Source organism: Talpa europaea, assembly GCF_964194135.1.
Source record: "Talpa europaea genome assembly, chromosome: X".
Taxonomy (NCBI): domain Eukaryota; kingdom Metazoa; phylum Chordata; class Mammalia; order Eulipotyphla; family Talpidae; genus Talpa; species Talpa europaea.
Window position 1 is genome coordinate 61,723,924 of NC_140081.1, and position 23,944 is coordinate 61,747,867.

The 23,944-nt window shown below is 41.9% G+C and overlaps 1 protein-coding gene across 2 annotated transcripts; it reads right to left on the minus strand.

Moving 5' to 3' along the window:
* Nucleotides 1–767: 767 nt before the first annotated feature.
* SYTL4 (synaptotagmin like 4) lies at nucleotides 768–23,944 on the minus strand (the record flags this gene model as incomplete). Of its 2 annotated transcripts, none has more annotated exons than XM_084258387.1 (16): nucleotides 768–916; nucleotides 2,768–2,976; nucleotides 3,985–4,084; nucleotides 6,017–6,125; nucleotides 10,066–10,227; nucleotides 10,728–10,830; nucleotides 11,127–11,305; nucleotides 12,470–12,559; nucleotides 13,338–13,441; nucleotides 13,556–13,646; nucleotides 14,008–14,083; nucleotides 14,543–14,644; nucleotides 22,775–22,886; nucleotides 23,126–23,235; nucleotides 23,372–23,587; nucleotides 23,835–23,944. In XM_084258387.1, 16 exons carry the CDS (start codon nucleotides 23,942–23,944, stop codon nucleotides 768–770), a joined length of 2,022 nt encoding a protein of 673 aa, XP_084114513.1. The 2 variants fall into 2 exon arrangements, with proteins under 2 accessions (XP_084114513.1, XP_084114512.1); XM_084258386.1 differs by having other exon boundaries at nucleotides 12,470–12,562.

Sequence of the window (23,944 nt, forward strand, 5' to 3'; positions counted from 1 at the left end):
GAGACACTTCATCCTCAGTCACTTTGGTCCTCTGGAACCACCCAGAAGCTCTTGCTGGGCATCTCTATGACTCAATCAAAAGGCCACTATCTAATTAAAGTGCTTTTCTAAAACAGCCCCATTATAAGGGTTCACCAAAGGTCTAGTGAAGATGTCTAGAACAGACAGGAATTGAGGACTATTCTTAGCATTTGAAGGAAAACCATTAGACCCCAAGCAAGGTAGACATTAGTTAAAAACAAAACAAAAGCCAAGTTCCAGAAATTTATCAAGGTAGGAAATGAGCTGAAAGCAGACATACACTGGAGATGACGGCGAGGACCCACACCCCTCTTTCCCCGTTCTCTCTCCAGCAACCCAACTCTGCCTCCCAGAGCTGGGCTCGCTTTGAAATCTAAGTAAGTGTGAATGCCAAAGGTAATGGGGCTTCCTGGGAAGTGGAAACAAGGACAGCAAGACAGGAGATAAAAAGTCGTTTTGGAAGGTTTTTTAGAGTTAATTCAACCTCACAAAGATACAAGCAAGACAAGGCTCTGAAAATAGGGTAGATTTTGCATAAATAAAAACATTTTCAAGAGACCCTCATTCTCGCGCCTGCTTTAAGAGGGAGAAAGCCTGCATCACTTTGGCAGCTAGATGTGTAGAAATACAAGTCTGTACACACACATACATCACACACACATGAAATTATAAATGTTCACTCTTGGTTTCTTCGCTTCATCTCAATTGCCCTGGTCAGGGCTGGACCCGCAGAGAAGGGCAGGGACTCATAAGCCCAGCTTCTCCTTGGCCATTGAGGAACGGAGCTGCAGAGTCCCTTCTGCCCAAGACCCCGGATACTGTCGCATCTTCTGCCACAGGCTCACTTCTTCCCCAGTCGAGTCCATCCAGTCCACCACTTCCCCATTACTGATCCCTGAGGAGAAACACCAGAGCAGGCTGAACAGGTACCCCACTCCTTAGCCCACCAGGAAAGATGGTTAGACAGCTGAAGAGACAGAGCTCTACAAAGATGGGCTGATTGGGGCACAGTTTGCAAACTGCTCCTCACTGAACAGCTATTTCTGGGTTCCTGAGACTATCAAGAGATGTGAGGTTGATGAACTGGGACTTTAAGAGGCACACAGCAGCTAGAGACCTCTGATTCAGTGGCTGTTCTAGAGCTCTTCTTTGTCTGACACCTCATGCCAGAGTGCCTGCCCTTCTGTTCTTGTCAAGCTTAAGCTTTTTTCTTTTTTTTTTTTTAAGAGAAAAAGCTGAACACATTCTTCTCTAGTCACTCTGGTCCTCTGGAACCACCCAGAACCTGGATGGTTCTACACCCTGGAGTTGTAGACTCCAGGACTGAAGTTCAGGTTCTATGTAGCCTCATTTTTATTCTCTTGTACGGTCATCCATTCAACAAACATTTACTGAGGGCCTACTGTGTGCCAGTACTCTTCTAAGCTCTGCAGATACAGCAGTGACCAAAGCCAAAAAAAAAAAAAAAAAGTCTTGCCTGCTTACATTTGAATAGGGAAGACAATTTAAATCAACGGGCATATTTCACATAGTGAAGCAAATGTCAGAAAGTAAATAACTAGGGGGACAGCTGTGCCTCGATGAAGGTCTCCTAAAGGTGGACGGGAAGGAGTCAGTCTTTCCAGAGAGAATGTGAATTGCAGAAGTTATAAATTGCACACCAGCTTGGTGTGTTCGGAGAGCAGAAAGAAAACCACTGCCGTTGGAGCATGGTGAGCACATGAGAGTGACACCAGATGGATCATAAAAGAACAGGGTCCAGATTACAGCCGGGTCTGCAGGCATGGTTAGGGTTATTTTCTAAGCTCAAGAAGCCACTGACAGAAGGGTTCTAAGGAGACTGAAATTCACTGGCTTCCTTTTGTGAGAGCATCATTCTAGATGCTTTGTGCTAAATGCTTTGTATGAATGCAGAGACTAGATAGGGAAATAAAGAGGATTCAATACTAAGCCTTGAGAAGCACCAATATTTAAAGTTTGGGCAGAGAACGAGGAACTCACAAAGAAGAGCAATGTGGATAGAAACTATATCTTTCAAGCACAAGGAAGTCATCAGCTGTGTTAAACGGTGTTGAAAAAGCTAGTAAAATGAACGCAAAACTTTGGCATAAGCCATCGCTCAGAGGAGGGGTGGGACAGAGCCCAGGTCACAGTGGACTGAGGACAACAGAAGAGGTGAGGAAGTGGAGACAATTTGTTTTAAGAAACCCAGAGGGGGAGAGGGCGGGCAGGGGGTACGAGAAAGCTTTATTTCTGTTTCTTAAGACTGGAAATACCAGAGCAAATCTGAATTCATCTCCAGTAGAGAGAGATACAGAAACTGCTCAAACAAGAGAGAGAGAGATTACAGTAGCGAGGTCACTGAAAAGGTGAGGATGTGATCCAGAACACTTGGAAAGAGCTTGGCCTTTCTAGAAAGGCCCCTTCTTTCATTATTATAGGATTGAAGATGGCAAGTATGGGTACAGATATAGGTAGGTTTGTAGATTTCCGGGGGGTGGGAATATGATGGCATTGCAGGCAATGAGGGTCACATTTATCTGTACATGTAACAGTGTGTAAACTTGGCCTTTGCCTCAGTCTGGCACATAGTAGGCACTCAGTAAATATTGGTTGTGTGTTAAGTGAAAGGAAAGAAGAGAACTCTTGTCATAGAGTAGCTGTGTAGGGAGGGGAATGGGCAGACTGGAAGTGAAAGATACAAGAGGCCATTACAAGAGCAGGAAGAAGGGGGAGAGGCGCTCACCAGTGCCAACACCCAGCCTGACCCCTCCCAGGAAGTCATTGCTGGCCAGGGGCTCCCGGTCCCACACAGTCAGTTCCAGGCACATGTGCTGTAGATCTTCCAGCCTCACACCATTGTAGACAAATGTATGATTGTAGTGGGGATTCAGGGTCTTCTTCATCACTGGAGTTTTACGTTTACTGGCCTTGTTCCTCATGGGAAGGAGGTATCTGGCAGAGGGTGGGGAGTAATCAACAATCTACTCAAAGCTAGCAAGGCCTATCTAAATTCCCCTTTCCCCTACCACAGGCCTAGCTCAGGAAGGTGAGTACACACACTCCTTCCTTTGAATCTGCTGAAGCACAGTTCCTACTGCCCCCACTCCAGTCTTAACCTAATTCAATTCCTTTAAACCAGGAGGGAAAAATTAATATAATGTTATTAGTGAACTGTTACCAAAACCAAAAATGGGTTTTAAGTATTTGGTTTCACTGGGCCATGTCCTCTTTAAATAAGACCAATAATAGTAACTACAGGCAGAGCCAAACACAATTTTCTAGAGAACTTAGGTTAGTGGAGGTGATTTATAATTTGGGGGAAGCTGGCGCTGCTTAAATATTGTCAGGGACAAAGACCTGAGTTCCCAAGCTTTGACAGTTGGGGGAAGTGATTTTTATTTGGGATTAAAAGCACAAATCTACGGGCCTTCCCGGTGGCGCAGTGGTTGAGTGCTGGGCTGCGAAGCTGCCTGCAGCCTCTACAGAGCCGGTTTGATCCCCGGCCGCTGGTGAGGGTCCCACATGGCGCGCAGATCTTTCTTGCTGTGCCCACTGCTCCCCTCAGCAGTGTACTTCGTCAGTCTGCCTGTTCTCCTCCCCACTCTGGCTCTGGTGAATTCTCTCACCCTCCCGCACTTCTGACTGTACCCAGTGCTTGTATAAAAAAATAAATCTTTAAAAAAAAAAAAGCACAAATCTACAATAAAGGAAAAAGTCAGACCTATCTGTCTACCTACTCTCCTCTTTGAAATGAACACTTCAGCCCAGTCCAAACTGAGCTAAGACCAGTGCAAATGTGGCAGTGGAGATTTTACCATTACCTAATTTCAGGTAATGAAATTACCTGGGTGCTGGAGGTAGTTGGACATATGAGAACCTTCACAGAGAGGTTAAATCAGGGTCCTTTCTTAGCTTTCTTGGCCTGAAACTGGTTAGTTTGGTGCTGGTCCAAGGACTCACCCCTTGACAAAGGTGTCTGAAGTCCCTCCTGATTTGGCAGCCGTCAGGTTCTTGGCTTCTTTGATCCACACCTGGAGCTCTCCCCCTTCCCCACCTTTACCTGCAAGGGATGTCAGCCATAGCAAGTAAGTCCCTACACCTCTGGATTTCTCTGGAGCTTTACCTACATAGCACTTCCCTTTTTGCTCCTGAAGGCAGGAAGCTCCATGACAACACACCTGACTAGTATTCTCAGTATCTAGCATGGTGTCTGCCAGTAAGCAATAGGTGCTCAATTAATAACAACAGCAATAGCCACAAATGCTTATTGAAAATGGGGCTATGTCAAATTCCACATTAAGCACTTAATTCTCAAAATGACCCTATGAATTGCTGTCTTCATTTTATAGATAAATGCTGTTGAATGACTGAAAAAGAGGGAATTCCTCTACCTGTGTTTATGATGTCATCCCCTCTCGATAGAACTCCTTGGGTATCACCAATTTTAACACCCTTCACCCATTTTTAATACAGGTTTCCCCCACTAGTTGAAAGTAGAATGTTCCTATTTTGTGATTTGGTAGGTTATTTTTGGAGGCCTGGGAGTGTTAAAAAATTTTCTATATAACTTAATGGTAACAGCTCTCCCAGACTCCCAAAATAAACTACTAAGTCATACCAAATAGGAATGTTCTACTTTCAGATAGCGAGAGAAACCTGTATCTCTTCTCCACTGGCCCCATCCCTTCCATTTAAATATGTGCTAACCTCATCTCTTCTTTTCAAATAATCCTTCTAAAGGAAAATCTCCATTCAACCTTATCTTCTCTTCAAGCTATTCTCCATGTCTCTTCTTTTTTAGCAATCAATTATCCTGAAAAAAATAGTCCACACTCACCACCTCTACTTCTTTGCCTCATTCATTCAGACTAGTTTCCAGCTTCTGCTTCCACTGAAAATATAATCTAATGCCTATGAACCACGTCTTCTCAGTCTTCCTCAGGACCGGCCTCCAATTAGTATACCGACAGGATGGACATGTCTCGCTCCTAGCACTGCTCTCTCCTGATGGCCCTCTAGACTTCACTGGCTTTTCTTCTTCTCTTCATCCTTTAAAAAGTTGCTGTTCCCAACATACAGTTCTATGCTTGTCTCTCTTCTCTGGTTATTCCATATACCCTCTTGGGGATCTTATTGACTCCCCAAATCTTTTAGCTTACGCTTTGCTGTCACTATCATTTTAAGAACCTTGGCTCAATAGCCAATGGACCAAGTTCAACTCCTTACCATTATGTTCAAGGCCCTTTTCAGTTGACCTCATCTCCAGTGCTAGCCCCACTCCCACACATGTACCATTGTTCCAGCACCACTGAAATAAGTTCATTCTCTCACGCTCATAGACAATCCACACATACCATGCCTTTCTCAAAACTTTCGCTCAGGCTATCTCCTCTTCCAGAAGTCCTCTATCTTTTTCTTGCCTGGCACAGCTGTAAGTCCAGTTTCCTCATCATTTCCTCTCTAATGCTCCCCCAACTATAACCAGACAGAATTTATCATTCCCATATCTGCGCTCCTTTAGCAATGACTATCTTCTGGTTAAATTAAGCTCTGTAAAGGAGGGCAGCGTGTCTTAGTCATCTACATATCCTTAGTCCCTAGCACAGTGTCTGCCATGTTAGGACTTACTCTTCCTCAGCTTTCGACTCTGTCCCTCATACCTCACTACCCCTTCTAACCACCCTTCCTTAGCCCCTAAGTTTCTGTTCTGATCTGCCCTCTTAGTAGCTTGCCACAGCTACTAGGCTTTAATGATCTAAAAAAAAAAAAAAAAAAGGAATGACAGCCTAAGGCATTTCTTCTGGTTAAAGGTTGCAGAAAAGGATGCACTTAGTAAAAGACTCTTTACTAGGAGCTGATCCAGGGGATGGATCATCCAGGATGCATATCAATCTGGTTTCTCCAACAGCACTAGCCACTGGCTGGCACTACCTCACACAGATCCAGTGCAGAAAAACTAAGTGCTAAATCCAGGGCCCCAAAGAAAACTCACTCTTTTTCCGGTCACCTCCAACAGGAAGTTTGGAGGCTGGGATGTATTTCAATGAAACCACCAACTCGCCTTTGTGTGATGGCAAGCCAGTCAGGGACTCAGCACTGATCTGAAACACAGGCAAACCCAACAGGTCAAGCTGGGCTTCTCAGGAGTTGTTGGAACCTCCTGCTGAGCAGATTCTAAAATCACCCCAAGCACAGCTTCATGGTGTAGGGAAATCCTTCTACTCATGAATGCAATCCAGGGTCCCAAGGCTATCATAGCTACAAGTTTTTAAGGCAGTTTCTGCTGAAGGAGCTGCAGAAGAACTAACATAGGGTCTTCTCCAGTGCTCAGTATTTTGCTGCTTTGGGAATTCAGTAACTAGATTTCACATACCCTCAAAGATCTTCAGCAAGGCTACCATTCACATCAGGGACTGACAACATATGAGCATTGTTAGTAATAGCCAAAAAGTATAAATAAACTAAAATTAATCATTATAGGAGAGATTAAATGAGAGGCTCCATTAAATAACTTCAGTGCTTTCAAAGGGCCTATGGCATGCAATCATCAAGAACAATCAGTGAATCTGCATGTGCTGACATGGAAAGCTAGCCAAGATGTATAGTTAAGTCAACAAAGCACAGACAAAACTTCCCACTTACTTTAAGATGTATCTGTATCTGTGCATGAGAATATTTATGCATATAAATAATTATTACAATATTATCACTTATATAGCACTCACTATGTGCCAGACACTGTTACACATGCTTTAATTATATCATTTTGTTTAATCCTCAAGATAGTCCCTATGAGATAGGTACTATTATTCCCATTTTGCAGGTTATGGAACAGAAGAGGTTAAGCAACTTGCCCAACGTCACACAGTTAGTAATTGGCAACAGCAGGATTCAAAAATCAGACCAAATGGTTCTAGAGTCTATACCTTTAACCAGTATACTACACTGTATAGAAAAACCCTGAAGGATACAGACAAATGTAATACTTGTTTCTTATACGGAGGGGAGCAGAATAGGAGACCATAGCAGGCTTTTACTTTTAACGCTGTTTATATCTCTCCTGTCTTCTCATCAGAATGGCATGCAACATTTGTCTGATTTTCAAAGATAAATATGTTTTTAAAAAGAGAGCTTGCAAAGATTTGAAGGCTAGGTGGAACTCTGTTGCGAGGATTTGAACATGCCACAATTTTTCATTTTACATGTGTTTGTTACTTTTGGCGAATATATCTGTCTTTACCACTAGAATCTAAGTGCCAGGAGAATACAAATCAGGCCTATTTTTGTTCATCCTGGTATGCCTGACATTTGGGGAGGTGCCTGGCACATAGGAGGTGCTCCACAAATACTTCCTGAATGAATGCAAGAGTGAACGAATGTCTGGGGAGGGCAGCAAGCAGCCTATCATCTCTGGTTGTGGGCAGTGGAACTGCTTCTCTCTACTTGCTCTTAGCATGGCTCTGCTCTTTACCAGAGCATGAGCTGGAACATGCTGGGGGTGCCCTTCCACCCGTCAGTGTTCACCAGGGCTGCTCTTACTGAGCCCTCACTACTGAAGATACCCAGGCCAGGAAGGCATAATCCCTATCGGCTTGGAGAAATGTACCACATGCCCAGGAGGCACAAAGTTTAGTAAGTAGGAGAGAGACAAAAGGATTGGGAGGTGGATGTCAGGAAGAGAGAATTGAGTTCAGAAGCAAATGGATTGCCAGGGCTAAACAGAAAAATCAGAGATGATAAATATAAAATGTTTTAAGTTAAATTAGGTATGTAATCCTGAAGAGGTCTTTCAGCTATTTATAAAATGTCTACATAATATGTTGATGTCTAGATTGTGAACTCAATGCACTCTGAAAAGTTGGAGCTGAGCATTTACTGGGAAATGCCATATTTGTTTTAGTTATTATGTTCATTCTGGCTCAGTATAATTTCAAAAAGCAAATACCTCCATTTTAATGCAGTATTTTTTCCCCTTTGATGTAAGGCCTTTTTATTGGTAGTAGCTCATAATAGTTCACAGTGATATTTCCAATATAAGTATATCAAATTATGTAGGCCCCTACAGGCCCATGAGACAAATAGTTTAAAAAGTCTAATTGTCTAATAATATGTTAGAATTTAGTGATAATTGTTCTCCTGCTTTATTATATTTAAAGGGACTGATTTAATGTTGTTATTATTTCTTTGAAGGGCAGTAGCTATCAAAATACTGGATGTACATTTCCTTTGACTCATCAATTCCACCACCAGAAATTTCTCCTAGAGTTACAATCACAAAAGAAGGTTCAGATTATTACAGCACAGTTTTAATAGCAAAAAAGCAAACAATTTAAATGCCCATCAATGTGGGAATGGTAAATGAATTATCATTTACCACACAGGCACATGAAAGAATACTACACAGCACTGAAAATAAGGTAGAGATCTGTAAGCAACAGTATAGATATCCATGATAGAGTGTTAAGAGAAAAAAAGAAGTAAGAGAGATATATAATCACAATGAGGTTCATATGAGCCTATTTGTGTAAAAAGTAAAATATAAACTCATACATGGACATTCAGGTTGCTTAGTATAAAAGTATGAAGATATCCAAGCAGTAGATAACAGTGTTTTCTGCCCCCACCCCAGGGAATCGAACCTACATTTCTTTTTATACACTTCAATGTTGTTTTAATTTGAACCATGTGCACGTACAGCCTTAATTTTCTTAATAAGCAATATGCATAGACATAGCAAAAAATATCCAAATGTTAAAGAAGGGCATACAGAGAAAACAAAATCACCCTCCTACCTCAGTCTTCCTTCCTAGAGGCTCCCTTTATGTCTTTTGTCTACCTTTCCAAAGGCAGTCTATGCACCAAGTACTAATTTTAGCATTTAAAATTCTAGTGTATAGGGCCTCCCCTGGTGGCGCAGCGGTTGAGCGCTGGGCTGCAAAGCTACCCGCAGCCTCTGCAATGCCGGTTTGATCCCTGGGCACTGGCGAGGGTCCCACATGGTACGCAGACCTCTCCTGCTGCGCCCGCTGCTCCCCTCAGCAGTGTATTTCCTCAGTCTGCCTGTTCTGTTCCCCACTCTGGCTCTGGTGAATTCTCTCACCCTCCCATGCTTCTGACTGTACCCAGTGCTTGTATAAATAAATAAATAAATAAATAAATAAATAAATAAATAAATAAATAAAATTCTAGTGTATAAAAGTAAATAAATAAAATGCTAGTGTAAAAAAAAATTTACAGAAGAACCTTGCAATTGAACACATCTGATAATCAAGAATCCTAACTCTGTTTTAGCAATTTTATCTTAACCAAAATGACAGTAACCTATTAAATGTCCTTTATGTGTGAGGCATAGATCGGTACTCTGTACACAATCCTGAAAAAAAGGAATATTATCATTCTCTTCATTTGCTATATAAAGAAACTTCGACTCATGGAAGTGAGATGACTTACCTAAGTTGTTGTTTTTTTTTTTTTAATAAGTTAGGTGACTTACCTAGCTGGCAAATAACAGAACAGGATTCAAATCCAGATCTGCACTCAGATCCCAGGCACTATTATGCACACTTCTACACTATCAATTGAGGTGCCATTTCCAAAGTAAAATTGTCCCTGCCCAAGAGCGCAGCAGTTGAAACTCCATGAATTGCTGTACTTCTCACTTCTTCAGTGAAAAGGATAGTTTATAAAAGGAGTGCAGTTTAGGATACATTCCAAAGCTTGGCTTGGAGAGAAGTGCAAGTTAGTATGTTAGGATACACCCAGACTCTGGAAGGTTAGGAGGCGAAGCTTGGCACACAAATGAAAGACTTTCCAAAGGAAACCCATGGCTTCATCCTTTGCCTGGCCTACACAGTAGACATTACCTGCACTTGACATACAAGTGCATCTGAAATCACTGTCAAGCTCAGAAACCCCAGCAGAGTGCGCTGGAACCCTGCATAAGACTATGTTCAAAGGTACTAACCAGCATGGACCACCAGAGGTCACTGCAGACAATTCTACCTCAGAACCAAACTGTAAGGAGTTGTTAAAGCAGACTACCTTTCCATGTAAAGGGAGGCAATGATCCAGTTTCTTATCAAGCTTCCAGGAATCCATCTGGACCTCTGCCTCTCCAAGGAAAGCATTTCTGCCAAAACGGCCATGATGCCAAACCGAAAACTGCAATGTCCTCTGGGCCAGGAGAGATTCTGGGATCTCATACTGTGAAGGAAAAGAAGCCCAACATAATTAGTTGGTGGTAATTCTGCAGAAAAGATTTTTCAAGAATGTGAGCAAACATACCGAAAGTCCAAAGTCCTGAATATAAAATTACTTTAATCCCTAAGCATTTTGAGGTTCCTCACTCAGATCTTCAACTTACCCCATTTCACAAAAACCGACCATATTCCACAGGAGGACCCGGAAAATTCATTTATTTTTCCTTGAGTGGGTAAGAGAACACTGGAACAAAAAGAGCTTCCATGAAGCCTCCTTATGCCAAATGAATTTTGAAAATGAAGTCTGTGGCCACGTGAATCTCCGACTTCACAACAATCCAAGAAAGCCAGATCCCCTTTGTTCCCTTCTCTGGAAGGTCAGGATGTGAACAGATACCCAGAGTGTATCCCAGACACTGAAACCCAGGCCAACCCGCCATGTCACCGAAAAACAGTTGCAGTTTAGGGCACAAATTCTCCTGCCCTCAGGATCCAGATACTTACTCTGAGGATCTCATCATAGAGCGGATGGATGGTGTCCCGCTTGATGCTGGTTTTTCTTTTTCCTTGGCGTGATTTGTCAGGCAGAAGATAAGTCTTCACATATCTAGAAAGCAAAGAGAGAGTACTTCGTCATCTCTCCTCATTTCCCCACTCCATTCATTACTCCTGCTCCTCATATCCATGTGCCATGATGAAATGAAAATGTCACTTCAAGCCCCCTTAGATGCGCCATTCTTGTGTTTTCCCGATCCTGGTCCTTTCCCACATCTCGTCTAACCACTCTCCATCACACCGCCCTGCTCCTCCAGGAAGTGATAGCCTCGATCCAAGGGTGCCCGGAGAGATGCCAGGGTCTGAGCCCTGCTCTCAGAGCATCCATCGGGTTCCAGAAGCACTCACGGGTTAGAGCGCTTCTTGGCTTCATCAGCGTAGGCCAGATCGTGGCACTCCTTCACATGGATGACCAGAGTCTGTGTCTGCTGCTCGTACTTCAGGGAAAAGGTTATCTTGCCAGTCACAAAGATGTTCCCAAAATCACCAGCTTCACTATAGATGCTCATCATGCTGCCGATTGTACTCTGAAGATAAAGCACCACAAACATCTGGGGAAGGCATACTCCCCCTGCCACATGGTGCACATCTCCCCCTCATGATAAAGCCACAAATGTTTCAGAAGCCTGTACCATAACCCAGTCTTGTCAACAGTCTCGTACCCAGAACACACGGGAAAGCTGGAAGCACACTCACAGTTGTTCACGTTGATAAATCAATCAGCTCGTGCCTAACCTCAACTGTTAGCTTCTCTTCTCCCACTCATTTCATACATTTTGTTACTTTTTGCCCCGCCCAAAGGGTGGACAAGGAGTAGGGAGAGGTAAGGTTCAGCTAAGAAGGTAAGGTTCCATTTTGTACATGCACTCTATAGGCTAAAATGTACGTTAGTCACTCATTTAAGTTAGGTGCCTTCGTACTGACAAATTAAAAAAAAGATAAGGTGCTTTGATTATCTTTAATCCACCTTATCCTTGTCAAGATCTATAGAGAAAAGTGACTAGGTCAGAATCAGGGGGAGACCCCCAGCAGTGGTAAAAAGACATCTTCCTCTCAGGTAGTAGTAAGCTCTACAAACCTGCCATTCTCGTCTTGTGTGTAAGCAGGAACTAACCATAATCACCCTGGTTTCTGACTCTTATCTCCCCAAACATCAATCTTCATACTTACGACAGAACCAGGCTGTGATTGGGAAACGTCCCTTTAAACTTCATGTTTCTACTATACTGTTGCTCCTTAATCACACCCTGAAGCCAATGAAGTGTGCTGGGGCCCTTCTCATGACACACATGACTTTTTTTTTTTAATTTTTAATTTTTATTTTTATATTCCCCAATGCATGACTTTTTAATGTGAGATTTGGGGCGCGCTCTGATGAAGAAATCTGATCTAGCTCACTTCATGGCCTGGGTATCCCTTAAAGGGTGAAGTTAAGGGTGACTGTTCACAAGGCTATGATGAAGAACGTCTCTAGCACAAATGATGTGACATAAGACTCTGAAGAGCAGAGGCTGAGGAAGTCAGCTAGATGTGTGCTAATCAACCTGCAGATAGGAACAAGCAAATACATCTCACGTACCCGGGAAGAGTGACTAGGATGATTTCGCCAGCTCCTCACTCTGCTTGAGGGAGGGCCTTCCTTCCTTCCTGGTATCCAACATGTCTATAGCCACAGAACTTTTAGAACTTACCATGGAGGAGCCACTTCGCATGCTGCTTCTGGCTAGTTTCTGGCGATGCAACTTCACCAAGTGGTCAATGTCTTCTTCTTCCTCTTCCTCTTCCTAAAGAATAAATATAGACCCAGTTAATAAAACCAGGGAAAAAGTTCAAAGACTAAGATCCTTCCTCCAGTGGGAATCCTAACTGTTGCTAAGCGCTGAGACGTCATGTTCACATATATGTGTGTATCCTTATTTTTTTTTTAATATTTATTTATTTATACAAGTACTGGGTATAGTCAGAAGCGCAGGAGGGTGAGAGAATTCACCAGAGCCAGAGCGGGGAACAGAGCAGGCAGACTGACGAAATACACTGCTGAGCGGGCACAGCAGGAGAGATCTGTGTGCCATGTGGGACCCTCGCAGGCGGCCAGGGATCAAACCGGAGCTACAGAGGCTGAGGGCAGCTTCGCAGCCCAGCGCTCAACTGCTGCGCCACCAGGGGAGGCCCGCGTATCCTTATTTTTATGTCTCCCCATTTCAGGCTGCCAAAACTGAATTCCAACTATCTCTTGGAAATCTTGAAAGAATAAGATTAGTTTATCTCTCTCCCATTTGACTCCCAACCTGCCAATCCCTTTACATTTTCATCAAAATAAGTATTTATGTGCACCCCCAATGACATACTAGCAATATGTTAGGAAGCAGAGACATTGAAGACAGTCCTTTTCTTTAAGCAAATCAGCAGCCACTTTAACTTTAGAAATTTGGAGGAATCAAGGTTCATGTTACCTTTCCCTAAAGAATTACACAGGTTGCTTGAGAGTACTGGATACTAAAGTCAGCTCTACATATATAAAAGTTGCAATATAGACAAGGGAGAGGCAAAGGTACTTACCATATCTACACTGAGGCCTGGGACTGATTTGCTTCTGTCTCCCAAGGAGCCACCCTCATGCCCCACATCTTCCGGGCGAAGATCAATCACAGATTTAGTATATTCTGAATAGAAGACCAAAAACCATTGTTAGAGAGAACCTATCTTCTCCACACCAAGAGCCCAGCACGGGTACTCAGAATTTTAATCTCAATAAGCCACAAAGGGAAACCAGCTACCTGGAGGCCTGAGGATTTTTCTAGTGTTCTTCTTGAAGATCATTTCACCCTCATCAATAGATACCACATTTTGACCTCCAGGCTGAGTGTCCTAGGAAGGAATAGGAGCAAGGAAATGGAAAAGGGCAGTTGGGTAGGCGGGAGGATGGAGTAAAGGAGGAGAGCCTTAAGAAGATTAAGGCTCAGATTTTCACTAAACTACGACACCCTCAAAGGAAAGCTTTTCATGTATATGAAGGAGTACAAAACATATTTTCCTTACATGTTTCAACCAAAACCTTAGAAAATGCTCTCAGGTGAATCTCAACTGAAATTTAATTCAATTCTTCACGGAAATTCTTGGGAGGGAGAAGGAGGGAGAGGAGGAAGTGAAAGAGGAAGAAAAGGAGAGTGGGAGATGGAGGAGGGGGAGGGGGATGAGGAGGTGATGGTACCCATAAACTAGAGCTTGCCTTTTCTACTTGAGGTTTGGGGGCAGACATCTTCTTCCATTCTGGAAAGAGGCCAGATTTATCTAGAGAGTCTCTCCTGGAGGTAGAGAGAGAAATTATATCAGTCAACTTTCCCCCTTCCCCCTTTATCCTGGAACACGGGCTGTATGGGAAGAAGAGTCACTGGCTTGGGGTTACTGTAGGAAGCAAATCCAGAAGGTAAACATCACATCTGATTAACCTTGAAGGAATGTGGACGATCAGCTAAGCAAACACAAATACTCACACCCCCCATTCCTAAGGAAGAGCACATCAGTTATTGCTGGTCTAGGAATCTTGGGACAGCGCAGTAGCCTGAGGAAGTCAACCTCCTCCAGGAGGCTGTGCTCACAGCCACAGCAGAAGTGCTTCTCAAAGACTTGTACCAAGGTCAGAGCAAATCTTTCCTTCAATTTCTCGAGGGCAGAAGTCAGGAACCCTGAAGGCATAGGGACTGGTCCACCTGAAGCTGGGGAACCCAGGCTGAGCAGAGGTACAAGGAATGGGGGGCTCTCACCTGGAGATGCTATCCGAGTCAGCTGTATAGCTGTCTAGACTCTCACTCTCAGCCTCCAGCGTGTTCTTTCCACCCTTCAGCTTGGGAACTTCAAACGGCACACTACAATATGAACCAAGAGCCAGAGTGGAGACGCCGTGGGTGCACCTGCAGGAGTCAGGCCTCTTCCCAACCCACTCGCAAAGGCAGGCCTAGTGATCTTTCTCAGGTAAGTATCCGAGCAGCACATTATTGTTTAATGATTTTTTTGAGGTCACACTGGCTTACACTGTTGTTTGTACTTTGGAAGTCTGGGATCCTCACCTTCTGCTCCCCCCACCATGGTCCACTGTGCTCCCTCCCCACCGTGTGCTTGGCCCTCCCCCTCTGAATGTCTCTATTCTGGAGTCTGCTTTCAAGGGTTAGTTTTTGGGTGTGGCTTTATCTGACCCTTTCCCTGATTTCTCTATATTCCATAGAAAAGTGATAGCTGACAAGCTTTTTAAACTGTTCGGTGGTTCCCAACTGCTGTTGGGATTGAGTTCAAACTCTATCATAGCAAGAAAATCCTTATGATTTGGTCCCCGCTCGCCTCTCTGGACACAGGTTTCACTTTCCACCTCTCCTCACACTTTACACTCCAGAAAGACCTGCATCTTTTGGCTCCTTAAATGTGCCAAAGCTCTCCCTCTTCCCTCTTCTCTCTGTCTGGGATGCTCTTTTCACAATGGCCACTTTTCTGTACCTGCTTAAATCTACTCCTTCAGGTCTCTCCTTATGTCAGTTCCTCCAAATCTCTCTGATGACACCCACCCAAGGCTAGATGAGTTACTTTCCTATGTGTTCCTAAAGCGCCTAATTTCTTCATTGCAGACACTGCATGTGATTGCTTAATTCTTTTAAACAAATTATTTAATTTGTTTAATAATTTGAACAAATGATTTTTAATGTCCTTCTCTTCCACCTAACTAAGTTTCCTGGGATCAATGACCATATCATCTTGTTTGCTGCTGTGTTCCCCAATGCCTAGAAGAGAAATTAGCTTAAAGAGAGCTCTCAAACATGTGTTGACTGAATTCTTGCCTCAATACCCTCAGTGGGGATTAAGGTAAATCATAAAGAAGCAGTCATTTTGATGACACTATTCAGAGCAGAATTCTTTTTCAGCTTAATGAAGGGTGACCCTAGGTACCCTAAAGGGATGCCTAGACCCATTATCTCACCATTCCTGGACTCCCTACCTCAGAATTTGTGAGAGCAAAAGAAAAGGGGACAGTACATCAAGTATCTCAAGTAATTTTACTTGGCTGCCAGGACACTACGTTCTGCTGGTTTTCTACTCTGACCTCACTGGCTGCTACTTCTCAGTCTCCTTTACCGGTCCCTCCTCATCTCCCAGACCTCTAATCTCTGGACTGTGCCCAGGCTTATTCCTCGGACAGCCTCTCTAAAATTATCCCTAAGTGATCTCAGGTAGTCTCATGGCTTTAAATATCCTCTATAAACCATTAACTCCTAAATTTATCTCTCCCTCAAATGCCAGACTTGTATTGCCAATGGCCTACTAGACATCTCTGCTCAGATGTCTCAAATACATCAAGTGTAAAACAAAAAGCCACAATCAATCCCCAAACCTGTTCTTCCTTCCAAATGACAATACCCTCCTTTCATTTCTCAGGTCAAAAATCTTGAGAATCATCCTAGATGCCTCTCATTCTCTCACAGTACAAATCCCATGTATCCCTTTACTCCATCTTTGATGTATATCTAGAATCTGGCCAGTTTACTATTCCTCTGCTGTCGTTACTCTGGTCCACACTGCCATCATCTACCACATAGATGGTTGCAATAGCCTCCTAATGGATTTCCCTGCTTTTGCCACTATTCCCATGAAATCTCTCCCCAACACAACAGCAAAATGAGCTTTTAAAATATAAATCCAATATAGAATTACCATATGGCCCAGCAATTCTACTCTTAGGTATCTACCCAAGATAGCTGAAAATATGTTTCCACTCAAAAAATTTTACATGAATGCTCACAGCCGCATCATTCACTATAGCCAAAAGGTGGAAACAGCTCAACTTCCCATAAGGGAATGAATGGGTAAATCAAATATAGTCTATCCATACAATGAAATAAAAAGCTAATGGATTTCTGATACATTCTACAACAGGGATAAACCATGAAAACATGTGAAGTCAAAGAAGCCAGTCACAGTCACATTTTGTATGATTCCATTTATATGAAATGTCCAGAACTGGCAAATAATCCATAGACAGAAGGCAGATTAGGAGCTGGGGGAAATGAGGGGTGACTGCTTGATGGGTATGGATTTTCTTTGGGGGGAGATGAAAAGGTTCTGAAATTAGAAAAACACAACATTCCGAAAGTACTGAAGGCACTAAAAGCCACTGAACTGTGTACTTTAACAGTTTATGTTAAGTAAAATGAAGGACTTTATGTTAAGTGAATTTTACCTCAATTTTTACAAAAGGAAAAAAAAACCCACAGTATTATTCAGAGGCCCCCTTTTCACTTGGATTCTTTGCAAGGGCCAAAGGTCTCATATGCTTTGCTTCTTACCCCACCTCCTACCTCTCCCCTCACTCAGTTCCAGATTACTCAAACTTGTCAAGCACAAAGTCACATTATGGTTGTTATACCTGCTGCCCCACCGTCTAGAGTGCTGTCCCCCCAGATACTCTCTAGGTTTGTGCATTCATTTGCTTCATGTCTTTATTCAAATGTCACCTTATTAGTATAGTAACGCTTTTCCCTGCTGATCCTAAATAAAAAGCCATATGTACATATGTGCTTTCCTGGCATTCCCTACCCTTTTAGTGTCCTTCACTTTCTCCATAGCACTTGTGAAAGTTAGATGTACAATATACGTTATATGTACAATGAATATTCACCCCCAAATCTAAGTGGCACAGGCAAGGGACTGGGTTGGATTCACTAGTGCCATCTCGCTGCCTCAAACAGTGCCTGGCAAATAGTACACATTCATAGATACTTGTTAAACAAATGAACAAAGTAATGAATTAACAAAAACAAAGTAGCCAAAATATATAACTGTCTCCGGCAGTAAAAAATCAACTTTCAAGTTATTACATGATGTTTGAGATAGTTCTATGAAAACAGACAGCAGGAGCTGAAATCCTAGCACATGCAAACGGTGAGACAGCTCAGTTGCTCAGAGATGTGTTAGCTTTATAGTACAATACACAGCAGGGAGATCCATTCCATTTTTACTTTAGAATCATTCTTTTTACCTTTTTCCTCCAAAGAATAAAAAACTCAAAACAGAACCATTCCTCTAGAAAGAGAGTCTATCAATGGCCCATGGAGAGTGCTTTCTGCTTATATTTTTTCCTAAAGATTAATATGCCCTGATCCAGAGCTGATACAAACCACCCTAGGGCAAAAAAAGCAATTATTTGACATCTGTGCAGTAAAAAATAGACTAAGAGACGGGAACCCTGGACTTTAACTATCTGTATGATCTCAGGTAAATCACTTATCCTGCTTTCTTTTCTGTAAAAGTAAGGGGGTTGAATTAGATTATCTCTGAAGCTCCACAATTTTATGGAAAAGATCACTTATGGTCACTTAATCTGTTCCCATGTTTAGCATAAATAAGAGTCTTCTGGGTCCAATAAGACAAGAGGTCCTAGACAGCCAGAAGCAGTAGGTTTCAGAAATTGCATTCTGACCGATGATGTCAGATTTGTTAATCAGGTTCAGAAAATAAAAGCCATCCTTGTCCTTATCCGCAGAGGATAAAGGGGGCCCCATCACCTAAAACAGATGAGTCACTCCTCCAAGGCTGAGTGGAAAAAGTCACGGAATATACATACAATGAAACACCATACATATAGCAAAAAGAAAGAGCAGACCCTTGGTGCTGATGTGGAAAGATGTCCATGTGATATCTTCCTGCAATTTTTTCCTTTTATACTTTGAGTGATAGCTGACGTAAATGAGCTACACATGTTTAAGTGTGCAATTTGGTGAACTTTGACATATGTATATATCCACCACCACAATTAAGTTAGCTGAATACAACTATCACCCTCACAGGTTTCCTTTTGTCCCTTCATAATTCATCCCTCCCTCCCTGTCTCTGTCCATAGGCAGTGTGGATCTGCTTTCTATCACTAAAATTTAGGGTGTTTTCTAGAATTGTACATTAACAGAATCATACAGTGTGTCCTACTCTTTGTTTGGCTTCTTTCCCTCAGCATGCTCATTCTGAGATGCAGCCATGTCGCTGCATGCATCAGTAGTCTGTCCTTTTCCATTCCTGAGTAGTATTCCATTGCAGAAACAAGCCAAAGCTTATCCAATTACCTGCTGATGGATATCTAGGCTGTTTCCAGCTTTTTTGGCTACTGTAAATAAAGCTGCTTTCAACATTCACACAAATCTTTCTATGGTGTTAGGCTTATATTTCTCTTGAGTAAATACCTAGGAATGAAATGGTTGAATCACAAGACAGGTGCATAAGTTAATTTGCTTTCCAAAGAAGCTGCACCATTATTTATTCCCATAAGCAATGTGTGAGAATTCTAATTGCTCTCCATCCTCATTAATAATTGGTATGGTTGGCCTTTTTAATTTTAGTCATTCTAGTTCATATAGTAGTATTGTCATTTTAATGGAATTTACCAAATAACTAATAATGTTGCGTATATTTTCATGTGCTTATTTGACTCCTATATATCATCTCTGGTGAGATGTCTGTTCAAATCTTTGGCCCATGGTCTATTGGATTATCAGTATTACTGTTTTCAAAGTTCTTTTTCTGTCATTTTTTTTACTGACCAGGTGTATAGTATGGTTTTACTTTTAAGAGAAATTACAAAATTAAAATCCAACCCATATTTATACAGTTAGACATTTGGCAGTCCATACAGAAAAACTATTAAACAACTATTAGCAAGAATTGTTTGGGTAGAGGCAGTGAAATTACTGGTGACTTGCTTTATATATTCCTCTACTTCTTTTTAACAATCATATAAAATGTGAAAAAGTCATTTTTCTTTGAGAGAAAGTTAGAAAACACAAAAACCCAAACATTCACCAGCAGCAATGGAATGAGGCAATGAGTAAATCCTCAAGTCACAAAGTTCCAAAGTAACAGCTAAGGAAAAAGAAGCTAAGTTTAGCTCAGCAAAACTGCTTCCAACGGTGGGGCGATGCAGACTAAGCAAGGGAGCAGGCAGTCCTGACATGAGTCAAGGGAAATAAAAGTCCTCAAGATTTTAGAGTTGGATAGCACCAACTCTGGACCAGGATATTTAAGAGAATTTCAGATCAAAGCCAGGACCCCTAAATTCTGTGCCACCCTGCCCGTCAGATTAGTAAAAAGCAAATGGAAAGCAATGTTCTATCCTAAAACTAAAGCATAGCTGGGTGTGGGAAAGAGATAAACCATTTCCATTTGAGATGAGAGGCCTGTCAAGAAGTCACAGGCACTGCATAGAGCAAACAAAGATAAAGGCAGAACTTCCCATGTTACACATGAATACAATGAAAAGAAATAGTCTGGCAGATATAAAAATATGCCATGATGTAGGGAGAGGTAGAAACAACTTGTAAGATAGACAAAGAATCTATCTGGAGCAGAATCTAACCCTATGAAAAAGCAGCAAATTGCTTGCGAGTGCTTTACATTACAGAGGAACTTGATAAGAATATAGGTTTGATAAAGCACAAGAACTCAAATACGAAGATGACAAAGCAACAAAATTAGAGGAAAAGGAAGGTTGAAAACAAAGAACAAATTAAACCTAAACAAGGGCCTCCCTGGTGGCGCAGCAGTTGAGCACTGGGCTGCGAAGCTGCCCGCAGCCTCTGCAGCACCACTTCAATCCCTGGCCACCGGTGAGGGTCCCACATGGCACACAGACCTCTCCTGCCATACCCGCTGCTCCCCTCAGCAGTGTACTTCATCAGTCTGCCTGTTCTGTTCCCCACTCTGGTGAATTCTCTCACCCTCCAGCACTTCTGACTGTACCCAGTGCTTGTATAAATAAATAAATAAATCTTTTAAAAAAAAAACCTAAACAAGACAATTTATTCAAATAAATAGAGATAGCAAAAAGACCTGGGAAGGAGCCAGGTGGGAGGGGAAGGAAGAAAGAAAATGGCTGAAAATCAAAGTAATAGCATGGCAGAAAGGGTTGGCCTAATTATGGTTAATTGATTTCACTGTTTTCTTTTTTTGGACTGCAGGAAATAGTGAGGAAAAAAAAAACAGAAGCTAAAATAATTCCAGTGTCCCTGAGGTGGCAACCTTAACTAACGAAACAGAAAAAGAATTCTGAGGACATGATATGGAAAATTTTCCTACAATGAAAGATCAAGAGTATACCACATACTGCAAAGAGTTATACAGGATGATGACCAGTGATATATATCCTTGTTAAGTTACTAAACTTCAAGAAAAATAAAAGGAACTTTTCATGTATATACAAGTTCTCTCCATCTCTCTCTCTCTCTCTCTCTCTCTCTCTCTCACACACACACACACACACACACACACACACACAGAGGGAGAGAGAGAGAGAAAACTACTACAAAGGAGAAATACAAGAGGCCAGCTGGCTTCAGACTTCTTCACGGATTCAGTGGCAGAAGACAATGGAGCAACAGCTACATTCTGAGGGAAAGTGTGACCCAGCCAAGATATGGTTCAAATATAAACATACTAGGCAGACATTTTGAACATGAAAGAGTGAAATAAATATAGCACCCACACGCCCTTCCTTCTCAATGATAAAATCCAGACCACCAAGAAATAAACCAAAGAATTCAGAAATATAGAGATGCCATGGTCTCAGGCTCAGTTGTCAGCATATAATCCTTTTAAATTTCAGCGATAACTAAACGAACAGATAAACAAGCAGATGATTAATGGTTGCAAAACAGAATATAAATGTTGTAAATTCTGACAAAGTAAAAATAATTTGAGTAATAAAAATGGGAATAGGGGAAAGAGTTGGGAACAAGTGTACAAAAGCTAATCTCCCCTTGCAGAGCAGAGTCCATTGATAATATCTAACATTGAAAGAGATAAGTTTTAAAAATGACCAACGGACCACTTGACCTAGGAACTTTACTCCTAAGTAGCTACCTAAGAGAAATGAAAATATGTCTATATAAAAACTCACTACAAATGTCCACAGCAGCATTACTCTTAATAGTGAGAAAGCAGAGATAACTTAAAGATCCATCAACAGACGAAAGGATAAATCATTTGTGGAATATACATATAATAAAATAGTGCTTGGCAATAAAAACAAATGAAGTACAGATACATGCTAAAACATGCATAAAACTTGAAAAGTGAAAAGAGGCAATCACAAAGGACCACATATTGTTATGATTCTATTGAAATGAAAGGTCCAAAACAGGCAAATAGAGATAGGCAGAAAATAAATAGGTGATTGCTTAGGGATGGGGAAGGAATGGGAGGGTGGGGGAGTGTTATCTAAAGGGTACAGGGTTTTGTTGTAAGATGATTAAAAAAAAAATCTAAAGATTGACTGAAGTGATGGTTGCATGATTTTTGTAAATATACTAAATACCATTGCACTGTAGGCTATACGTGGGTAAACTGCATGGTAGGTGAATTACATCTGAGTAAGACTTACCAAAAAGACACCAGAAAAAAAATGACTAAGTGCTCAGTGGTTTTTATCATGTTTATTCTTAAACTTAGAGGATGTTAATAACTAATACATTTTACAGTAAACAAACATTTGTCTGAAAACTAGCAATTTTTTAATTTTACCTCAGTGGTTTATTGTTTAATTCATATAAAATTAAACTCAATACTCTTAATTTAATATATTATGATCCAATATTGCAAAGTTTTTTCAGTCTATCTACCTACCTACCTACCCACCTACCTTGTATAAAAGGTACCTGAAATAATTTCACAAAATGTGAAATTGGAATGAATTGTTGCCTATAATGATTAAAATTTCAATAATAAGTATGTGTTTTTATTTGTCTTCAAAGTGTTGTTATGAATAACAAACTAAATATGTCAAAATATTAATGCTTACATGTCAGAAGGAGGATAGGAATTTTTTCCTCCTTTCTTTTTCTACTTTTCAAATTTTCCTATAATTTAAACACCTATTATTACATAAATAGAAAGAAGCAAAAAAAAAAAAAACAACCCAAGGAATTAAAGGAATACGTAATGTTTCTTTTAAATGGTTGTTTGGTTCTTACCTGAGTTCCCTGGGCTCCTTCTGTTGCTCCTGAATGATCTTTCTTCCTGGCCAGATATTGCCCACCTGTGCCTGGTGAAGGAGGGACTGTCCCACTGTCTCTCTTTTATTGGCTTCAAGACAAACAAAACAAAAGCAAGGCAGAATGGTGGTGATAAGAGCGGAAAGGGAGCCATACCACGCTTGTAGAAAGGATGGCAATGTAATCTTTTATATTCCCCAACAAATAGGCTGAGCCCAAGGAGTTAAGACACTATCCGTGAGAATACACTAGGATTCCACACCCGAGGACCTATGACTAAAGATGGAGGTGAAGCACCTCAAGGAACCAGCCCCCACACAGGTTTGGTACCTGCAGGCTTGCGGCGCAGGGACATCCTGATGATCTCACTGCCTGTGCGGTAAGCAAAGCGATTCACTTTCTGGTCATAAAACCAGTCTCCAGTTGCCATCTTCAACTCTCTGGGAAGGAATAAAAAAAAAAAGCCAGGTGGATAAAGAATGGCTCTTACCATTCAACCAACAACAGCAGGGGAGAGAAATCCTCACCAAGGGCACAGCCTCATTTCCTCCCTACTCAGCCATACGTGACACTCACATTTCCTTGGCACACACTTTGCACCTCCAGGTACCATTGGTCTCCTGGATGCGGCATTCCCGACACACCAGATGATTGCAACCCCGACAGCTGTTGGTCTTGGGAGTCAAGCGACCCAGGCTCTCCTGGCATCGGGCACAGGTCCGATCGCTGTAGTGCTGACTGCCCCTCTTGGCCCCCTTCCTTTTTATCTCCTGTAACTCATTCTTCAGTCGTCTGCCAAGACCCAAAAGAGAAGTACACTTGGAGTCAGGATCCACATAGGTGAATGGAGAGGGGCAGTGGGGTAGAAGTAAGGTTATTTGGTTCCATGAAAGCAACAACCTCAGAACCCAGTATCACCCTGTGAGGGGTTGTAAAGCCTCATAGGAAAGTCCCTTTGAAATTCAGATGTGACAAAGAAAGAAAGTCTGGATATCATTGGTCAAACAAGTGGGAACCCACACTTTTCTGGGACTCTAACCTGATCCTTTTCTCATCTGCTCTCCGGAGCTCCTCATCTCGTTGTAGAACATTGAGGATCAAATCCCTTTCCACCTCAGACAGAAAAGAGAGGTCAAGTATCTCTGACAT